Source organism: Poecilia formosa, unplaced genomic scaffold (assembly GCF_000485575.1).
Source record: "Poecilia formosa unplaced genomic scaffold, Poecilia_formosa-5.1.2 Scaffold646, whole genome shotgun sequence".
NCBI classification, from domain to species: Eukaryota; Metazoa; Chordata; class Actinopteri; order Cyprinodontiformes; family Poeciliidae; genus Poecilia; species Poecilia formosa.
The window spans coordinates 1-9,958 of NW_006800585.1; the positions used below are offsets into that span (position 1 = coordinate 1).

A 9,958-nucleotide genomic window follows, 5' to 3' on the forward strand; every position below is an offset into this window, starting at 1 on the left:
TTAACACAGCTTACATGAGGAACAATTGATATGACATGAGAAATTGATCCAGTGTTTTCATCCAAACAACATTTGCATTAATTCAAAGATGCACTCTTAAAGGACCCCATTTAGCTGATACCAGTTTTGCTACTTTAAGGCCTTTTGAATTTTTTTGGTAGTTGCTTTCATTTTACCCCACATTGACTGAATGATTGTTCTGGTTCCTTCATCCTCTTTGTTTTTCATCTCCTCCAGTTTCCGAATTTTGTTTGCTTCTTCTCTGTCATTCAGCTTTTCAATCAGAAAGTCATATGGGACAAATGTGGACACTGAATTAACTTTCAAAGCAATCTGCCCTAAATTGTCAATATGTTGGAGGGCTTCTTCCAGCAGCTGTAACTTTTCTGCTTTCAGCTTTTTCAAATCTTTCTCAAGATTGACCAAAAAATCCAAACCGTTTTCTTGTTTTGATTTTCTTTGAATCTCACCCAGGCTTCTCTGAACCCTTTTTGTCTTGTTCACATATCTCCACTTCCCTTTGACATGAGCAGATGAAGGACACTTTAAAGTACACACAGTGCACCGGCCATCTTTCATCACCTCACAGTCCTCGGGCTTTCTAGAGGTTGAACATCCAGGATAGTGACAGTTCTCCTCACAGATGGTACAACATACTGCCCCTTTTACTAAAGTCATCAACCAAATGTCTCCTTCAATGGCTTCTTTGCCTTTGTAGGCTTCATCAAATTCTACAGTGACCTTATCATTAATTTTGTTCTTTTCATGTATCTTCAGAGCTTCTTTAATTTGTTCAATTTCTGCCTCTTTCAGCTCAGACAGACGGATTCTTTCCTCCAGGTTTTGGATGCAGGCAGACAGTCTGATCCGTTCATTGAGAACATCCAAGGTCATGTCTAGTTTTCGAGGTGCAGTTTTTTCCAGAAAGGCAGTAAAGCCACTCAGTCCTTTCATTGTTATTTTATCAGCATTTTTATGACGCTCTTCCTCTATTCGTTCTTCATGTTGGCAGTTATTGAAAAGGAAGTAAACAGGTTGTTCCTTCTCATCTTTGGCACATTTAATCTTGGCAGCATTGAGAGCCCCAAGCAAGTCATTTGGTTTTCTTCCATTGGAGTGAGTGACCAGAGCTACAATGTTTTCCTCGATGTCTTTTCCAAATAGAGACATCACAGAATCAAAGATGTACTTCAGTCGGTCACTCAGACGATTCACGCTCGACTTCACCACCAGACCCACCGCATGAAGTTCTTGTATGCCATGTTCTGATCGAAACAATTCAAACAATCTTTCACTGACAATGACATCACGTTCAATCCCTCTGGTGTCTCCATATCCAGGCGTATCGATGATGGTCAGAGAGAACGGCAGAGTTTTACCTTCAAAACCAAAGATCTGATAGACGATCACATCTGATGTCTGGCTTTCTATCTGTCTTCTGTTCTCATCTTCTACGATCTGAAACCAGATTTTATCCTCAAATGTCACCCCCATGGCGTAGTTGACCAGAGCGTTGATCAGAGTAGATTTCCCTGCTCCTGTTTCACCAACAAGCAGGATGGTCTTGTTTGGCTTGTTGCGTTTTCTTGTCCCTACGGTCAGTCTGGTCAAGGTTCCAAAGACTTTTTTCTTTGTTTTGAGCTGGTAGACTGCAGGGCATCCAGAACGAATCAGGTCTCTGCTGGGAAAGATTTCTTGTGGAGAGTTGTTGCTGCAGAGAAAACACATTTATTTTAAATATTTAAAAATGAGTTAGTTTTATTCAAAATTTACATCATACAGAAACATTGTCTCAGGTTTTCAGTATGTAGTTTTTTAAATGTTAAGCAAAAATTAATTTTGTATCCTAATTTTTCTCCTCGGTTCTTGTTGACTTGCACAAATCTTTATTTGTGTAAGTCTAGGTTTTAAATATATCTAAACTTTATAAATAAAATAAGTTCTGGTCACATTTAGATCACAGATTTATTCATGAAATTTTGGAGCAGTGATGAAAAGTGCTAACCTTTTTATTTCTAAAGTAAAATTAATAGATCTCATAACATCAAGCTCAATCTGGTATGAATAAAAACCATGTTTTTAAAACTCTATGTCCAGCTTCCTTTGTAGTTGCCATGGTGTCTAGACAAGGAAAACCTCTCCCCTTGTTTGGACTAATTATTATTGTTTTAGCCAAGTTATGTTTGACCTCTAAAATTCAGTCAGGCTATTGGCCTGGATGTTCAAAGAATTCCTTAAAGACGGCGCCATGGGTAACTACCTCATGGGTAACTACCTCATGGGTAACTACCTCATGGGTAACTACCTCATGGGTAACTACCTCATGGGTAACTACCTCTTACTTTGTTTTTTCAGTATTTGTATGGTTGTGTCTCTGAGGAAGCTCCTCATTTCTGGAGCCTTGTTTACATCAAGCATTGCATGTGTTCAGAATAAACATGATTTTTAAATTATTTAACATTTACTATTAGTCACACAATTGTTACAGCAGAGTAGAACTTAACTGGATCTCAGAATGGTGTTTTTTTGGACTGGTTGATGACATGTGGCTCCACAATGGCTGGGTTGGGGATTAGGTTACACAATCAATTGAATATTATTAGGCATTCATTTTATATGACTGCCTTTGTGGAGCTAACAACTTAATTTCATTTAAAAATCCCAATACACTATTGTTCCACATTTTAAAGAGATTGTTAAAGTGAGTGTTTACATTACAGTTCAAACAGAAAGTAGACATAAATGGTTCATAATCTAAGGCAATAATTAATTTTCAATGACTAATCTACTCAGTCAAGTGATAATCATGAGACTGTATAAAAGACTTGTTAAATGAACTCATAATAAGTGCTAATTGATCATACTTGCAGTTGAGCAAGGCTTTGACCCCTCCATCCATCTGATGGTCTATCTCCTGCAGTTTCTGTTGCTTCTCTGAGTCTCCTTTTTCTTCCATCTTCTCAATCAGGAAGTCCAAACTTACGTAGGTGGAAAGGGAGCAAACTTTAAGCACAGTCTGATCCAAGCTTACAACTTTTTTGAAGGAGTTTTCTATCAGTTGTGTCTTCTCTGATTTTAGGCTTTTAATCTCCTTTTCCAGAATCTCAAGAAGCTTTATCTTATAGTGTGATGCTTTCTTCTTATACATCTTTTTATATTCCTCTTTGGTTCTCTGCACTTTTTTTGTCTTGGCCACATACCTCCAGTTGGCTTTAACATGTGTTGATACAGGACATTTTCCAGTGCAAACAGTGCAGTGGCTAAAATCCATGACCTCACACTCTTCAGGGCTCAGGGCCATCGTACATCCTGGATAGTGACAGTTCTCCTTACAGACGGTGCAGCAGACAGCTGATTGAAAGAAGGACATCTCACCACCAATCGGTTCTTCTTCTATGCAGACTTCATCTACTTCAATGATGTTTTCATTTTTCTCCTCTTTGAGTTTCTTCAGAGCTTCCTGAAGCTGCCTATTTTCTTGCTGTTTCAGTTCATTTAGCTTGATTTTCTCTTCTAGGTTTTGGATGGAGGCTGCAAGTCTGATTTGTGACTTAAACCCAAACTTCACCTGCAGCTGCTGAGGTGAAGCCTTTTCAAGAAAAAACATGAACCGACTTAGCCCTTCCTCTGTCACTCTCCATGCCTTTTCCAGATCTAAGCTAGTTTCCTCTGTTCGAGACTCATTCTGACAGTTATTGACTGTAAAGTGAATAGGCTGGCTGTCCATGTCTTTTACGCATGGAGTCCTTGCATCTTTAAGGGCTTTAAGAGCAACCGAAGGTATCGTTCCATCTGAGTGTGTGATCAGAGCCACAGTGTTGTTTTGAAGGCCTTTCCCGAAAAGAGGCATCATTGACTCAAATATGTAACTCAGAGAATCACTTAACTGATTCTCACTGGCCTTCATCACCATTGCCACTGCATGGATCTCACGAACTCCATCTTCTGATCGAAATAAGTCAAACAGTCTTTGACTTACAGTCACATCACAGTCCATCCCTCTCTGGCTTCCACATCCAGGAGTGTCAATGATGGTCAGGGAGTAGGGCAGAGGTTTATCTTCAAAATCAAAGATGTCATACACAATCACATCTGATGTCTGGCCATTCTCCTCTTCCTCCACAACCTGAAACCAGACTTCATCCTCAAACCTCACTCCCATGGTGTAATTAACCAGAGCATTGATCAGAGCAGATTTTCCTGTCCCTGCTTCTCCTACAACTAAGATGGTTTTATTTATCTTCTTCACATTTTTTTCACCTATAGTCACTCTGGTCAGCGTCCCAAATGTCTGTTTCTTTGTTTTCAGTCGGCGGACTGTAGGGCATCCTACACTGATCAAACCGCTGTGGAAAGGAAACAGTTTAAATAAAAAAATTAGATTAATTATTTTATCATTACATGTTTCACTCATTTCTGTAGTCAGTTTTCCTTTTGACAAGCCATTTATTTTCCCCTGAGAGCAATTTCATAAATGAGAAATCTTATTCTGTCTCATTTTCAGGTTAGGTTTCAATCTTATAATTTTCTCGATAACTATCAAAAAATCCTGTGTCCAGCAGGAGCTTGTTCCCCGATTGTATCTGTCCTGACTTGGAACTCACTCTGTTCTTAATAACATGTAAAGTAGTTTTTCTCAGAGAAAAAAACTTTATATCCCATGAAACACATCAGATAATGACAAACACAATGGAAATTTAAATATAAGTTAAGTGCACAGTTAATTATTACAAAACAGCTGAAAACAATCAAGAGAAATAAGATTTAATTCTATGAAACCTATCAGAATGTTTTTGGACAACAAGTCAGCTGCTATGGGGTGTTTTCAAAGTTACACAGTCAGAAATTAATAACAATTGGGGTTATTTAGCCAGTCATATTTTCACCATGTTATTTATTAATTTACAAATGTTACAGTTTCAGAGTAATATTTGTTTACCAAGCTAAATATTTACTTTGCAAGTTAAAAATTAAAGTATAAAATCTGCAGCAATCATAAACATTTAATTTTTTTTTCTTCATCACATAGGGGAAGATTTTTGTTTTACTTACATGTCCATGGTGTTGTCTTTTACTAATTTCTGTGATGATCTGTCAGAAGATGAGGATATAGTATCTGGATAACAATTCTGGAAAACACATTTACACAGCTTCTTTAATTATCTAAAACCGAAGAGTAGATATACTGATCCAAAAATAAATCACAATTTTCTTTTAACCGTGCCCATAGCATTGCAGTTAATAGCAAGGAGTTCCTGAACCAGAAGAGCAATCAGTGAGAGACGGATATGGAAAGGAAGACTGACAGAACAATTGGATTGGAAAATAAAAATGAATAAGGTGGAGCAGAAACCCACCAGCAAAATGTGGAGGATGAGTAACATTACCTGCTATGGATGAAAGAACAATAAGACCATGGATTATGATGCAATGAATTCAAGACATTGAGTTATGTTCTCATGCTTTATGTATTTGTTTTTTATATTTGTTTCATTAGTTGTTTTTCCTTACAAATTGCTGAAAATCCCTGAGAAGTTGTCTATTTATCTTTATGTCTTTGACCCACGATGTTTGATGGAGTAACCAAGCTCCTGTACTTCTTCAACCTGTTCTTCATTAATTTCCTGTTTCACTGTCTGCTCTGGTTACCTGTTCACCATGGTTATATTAGAATCCATTCCTTTAATTCTGACCTGCTGACCCTGGTTCAGCAACTTCTAAATAAATAAACCCACATCCTCCACATCCTCTGGTCCTCAAACCTAAATCTACCTGTACTCCAGGACCCCCTATTAAACTGCAGGGACCAGTTTAATAGGGTCCCTGCAGTTTGTTGGACCTCAACTCTGGACTTTGCCTGCTGAAAAGCAGCATGGTACTTTCTCATTCAAATCTGCACATTTTTCACGTTAATATATTTATATTTAATTATTTGTATCATTTATTTGTTTTATTTTAATTAGATTTTATCTTCAGGCTATCTTTGCAAAATACTGACTTGTATGTGAAAGGTGCTATTACAAAACATTACTATTTAAAAGTTTTTCTAAAACTGTTACTGAACTGCTCCCTTCATTCTCAGACAATATGGAGGGGTTCACTTGCAGTGCTGCACATTTACAAGTTTCTAGGAGTCCTTTAGCATGACAAGTTTGACTGGATACCGCATACTTTCCTGTGAAAGCTAAGATCCTGTTATGTGTAAAAAGCTGCATGTTTCACATGTTTCTGGTTCACTACCTGATGTCAAAAAGTAATCACCTTCAAAACTTCTTTTTCCACCATTGGTCTACTACACCCGTTTTAGATCATAATTATCCTTGATTCAGTCACAAAAGTTACAAAAAAAGTGATCAAACATGGATAAATATCGATTAGACAGAATGCAGGTCTGGAGAAGATCCAGGAACTCTTCAAAGCTGAAAGAAACAAGAAACATCAGTATCAGGAAGGAATCTAGATCTGGAGGTTCTCAGTATATAAATCTGTGGATGATTGTGATCCAGAGCTACAAATAAAAAACAACACTGGAATAAAAAATAAAAATATTTAGATTATTTTATGAACTCATCCTCAACAGATGAACAAATGCTTTATCTGTGCTGCAAAGTGAAGAGTGTCTTCTTTATGTAAAATACTTTCTACTGGAAGGTTTTCTACATTTATCAAGTTTTCATTCTGAAGAAAAACATTACAAGCTTTGGCTTAATAATTTGGATCAAAATTATCTATTGACTTCAGAAGATTTAATATATTGAACACAATCAACATGTCAGGTTGTTACTATTTCTGATTCATTTTGCATGTATTTTCATACTAGATATGAAAATACATAAATATGGATGAATTTTCAGCATAAGTCATTTATTGTTGAGCAAACTATGTCAGAAATATAATTTATTAAAAAAACATAATACTTCAGATACTTGTGTACAGTTTGATAATTAGATCTGTGACCTGATTGGTAGAAATATACATTAAAAGAATACAAAGCCAGAGACCAGAGTTCACAAAGGGCCCAAGTATGAGTAGCAGCTGTTCAGGTGAACATAGATGACAAACAGAAAGCAGCAGATATGAAACATGAGATGAGGCACATGCATTTTACTAGGTTTAATATACCTTAGGAGAGCTCAAAGCCTAAATAAAAATGTTAAATATAATGAAAAATACAAACATGACAAAAAAACCACCCAGTTTCTTTTTTGTCACAGAAAAAATGTTTAAATAATGGAAATATTTAATTGTTCATCATATAATTTGTTTAATTGAATCTGTCAGAAAAGTAGTGGTCACAGATGGTTACTATGGTTCCAGTAATGATCTCACCTGTGATGGCTCAGGAATCTGTTCTGATGGCCGTCTGTGAGAGAATGAGATGTGTTCAGACTTTTTAAGCTCTGTGGGAGGAGACACACAGGTCACATATTTTTAAAGATACAGTCTTGATAAAAAGAAAGCACACCCTTTTGATCAGGTCTTTACAATGGTATAAAATTATTTCTGTCAAAATTTAAGAATACAAAGCACATCAAAGATTTTGTCATGTGTTTTAGTAAATAAAGAAGTCAAATTGGAAACATAACCCCCTACCACTCGATTTATGCAAAATGTGTAAAATGTATGAATTTAAAGCAGATGAGCTTTCTTCGGACCATGACTGTTCTAGGAAGGATTTTCGTCAGCCTGAGAGAAACTCCACAGGTTTAGAGTCAAATGAAAAAATACAGAAATACATAAAATAATAAACTACCACCATAATATACTACTATTACCAATATGAGTATTTACTAGTACAGTTATCTAGGGAGGTGTTGAGGAAATATACTTGAAAGTCAAGTGCATGTGATAGTTTTTGGTAACACTTTATTTGAAGGGGTGAGCATAAGACTGATATGACACTGTCATACACATGAAGGAGTCTTTATGAATTTTTATGACAGTTGTCATGAAGTGTCATTCGGTAAATAATGACAATTTTAATGCAAAGTTGCATTAAAAGTCCATTAAAAGTGCCAACTTTGCATGATTTTGTAAATAATGACAATTTAATGCAAAATTGGCATTTTTAATGGACTTTCAATCAACTTTTAGAGCAACTTTGCATTAAAAGTGTCATTATTTACCAAATGACACTTCATGACAACTGTAATAAACATTCATAAAGACTTTATGTTCATGACAGGTGTTATGTCATGTTTATGACAGTGTCATGTCAGTCTTATGCACACCCTTCAAATAAAGTGTTACCCAGTTTTCTTGTTTTTATTGATGGTTCATCAAGTTGTTGGTGTCAGAACATCTGAAATTATATTAAATATGTTCCTCATGCCGTTTATGGTTATCCTGGTGCATACGTGTCAGCACCGCTTCCTATCTTCTGGAAGGCCTTGGGTTTAAATCCCTGCAGGCTGGACGGGTTGAACTATTTATGAAATCATAGGAAGTGAAACTGAAAATCAAGTAAAATATTTTTACAGGACTCTCAGCTCACCATGTTAACTATTTTCCCCATGTATTCAATATAATTACTATATTTGCTCTCTCTCTCTCTCTCTCTCTCTCTGTCTCTCTCTGGCTCTCTCTCTCTGTCTCTCTCTGGCTCTCTCTCTCTCTCCCTCTCTCTCTCTCTCTCTCTCTCTCTCTCTCTCATCCTCTACCAGAGGCCTGGGAGCTTGAGGGTTCTCCTCCAGTATCTTGGCTGTGCCTAGAACTGCACATTTCTGGACTGAGATGTCTGATGTTGTTCCTGGGATCTGTTTGAGCCACTGCTCCAGTTTGGGGGCCCCGAGGGCCCCGATGACCACAGGCACCACTGTGGTCTTCACCTTCCAGGCCTTTTCCAGTTCCTCTCTGAGGCCCTGGTATTTCTCCAGTTTCTCATGCTCCTTTTTCCTGATGTTGTGGACACTTGGTATTGCTACATCCACCACAACGGCTTTCCTCTGTTCTTTATCCACCACCACAATGTCTGGTTGGTTCTCCATTACCATCTTGTCTGTCTGGATCTGGAAGTCCCACAGGATCTTAGCTCGGTCATTCTCCACCACCTTTGGGGGTGTTCCCCACTTTGACCTCGGGGCTTCCAGTCCATATTCTGCACAGATGTTCCTGTACACTATGCCCGCCACTTGGTTATGTCGTTCCATGTACGCTTTCCCTGCCAGCATCTTGCACCCTGCTGTTATGTGCTGGACTGTCTCAGAGGCCTCCTTGCACAACCTACACCTTGGGTCTTGTCTAGTGTGGTAGATCTGAGCCTCTATTGCTCTGGTGTTTAGGGCCTGTTCCTGGGCGGCCAGGATGAGGGCCTCTGTGCTGTCCTTGAGTCCAGCTTTCTCCAGCCATTGGTAGGATTTCCTGATATCAGCCACTTCAGTTATTTGTCGGTGGTACATCCCATAATGGTACCTATATTCGTGTCTTAACATCCGTGGTCTTAATTACTCATTAGCTGGTCATCCATTGACCAGCTAATTATTGTCTGCTTTTGTTCTTTCTGGGAGTGATACCCCTTCTGTGTGGATGATGACCTTCCTTCTCTTTGTAACCATCCGATCACACTTCTTTAGTCCGAATGACATCCCAATGTCAGTGCTGTAGATCCTGGTGGATCTTCAATCAGTGCTTCACTCAGCGTCGGGGTTACCTGGTGTTCATTCGGGCCATGATTCATGATTCTCAGGTCAGTTGCTGCGTTGTTCAGTTCTCTAACCTGTTAACTGGGGATGTCGAAGTAACCATTCCACCCTCAGTCTTTGCATGTAGCCCCTCTGACTAGGGTTACTTGAGAAGTAGCATTCCAACACATCCATGTTTTCGTCTCTCGCCCATTTCCGTCTTGTTCCAGTAGCCCATTTTTCATCAAGGTGCTCTGGTTCCCCAGCACCTGACGCAGACCTTGTTTGGCCGGTATATATTACCAGCACAGGTGCCAGTATTGTGGCATGAAATAAAT

General features: G+C 38.2%; 1 protein-coding gene across 1 annotated transcript; it reads right to left on the reverse strand.

The window, feature by feature from the left end:
* Nucleotides 1–6: 6 nt before the first annotated feature.
* On the reverse strand, nt 7–7,350 carry LOC103130545 (uncharacterized). The gene is made up of 4 exons (XM_007541962.2): nt 7,330–7,350; nt 5,053–5,129; nt 2,865–4,346; nt 7–1,711 (listed from the first exon to the last, which is right to left on the reverse strand). The coding sequence occupies exons 2-4, from the start codon at nt 5,058–5,060 to the stop codon at nt 130–132; spliced, it is 3,072 nt and encodes a 1,023-aa protein (XP_007542024.1). The 5' UTR covers nt 5,061–5,129; nt 7,330–7,350; the 3' UTR covers nt 7–129.
* Nucleotides 7,351–9,958: the final 2,608 nt, after the last annotated feature.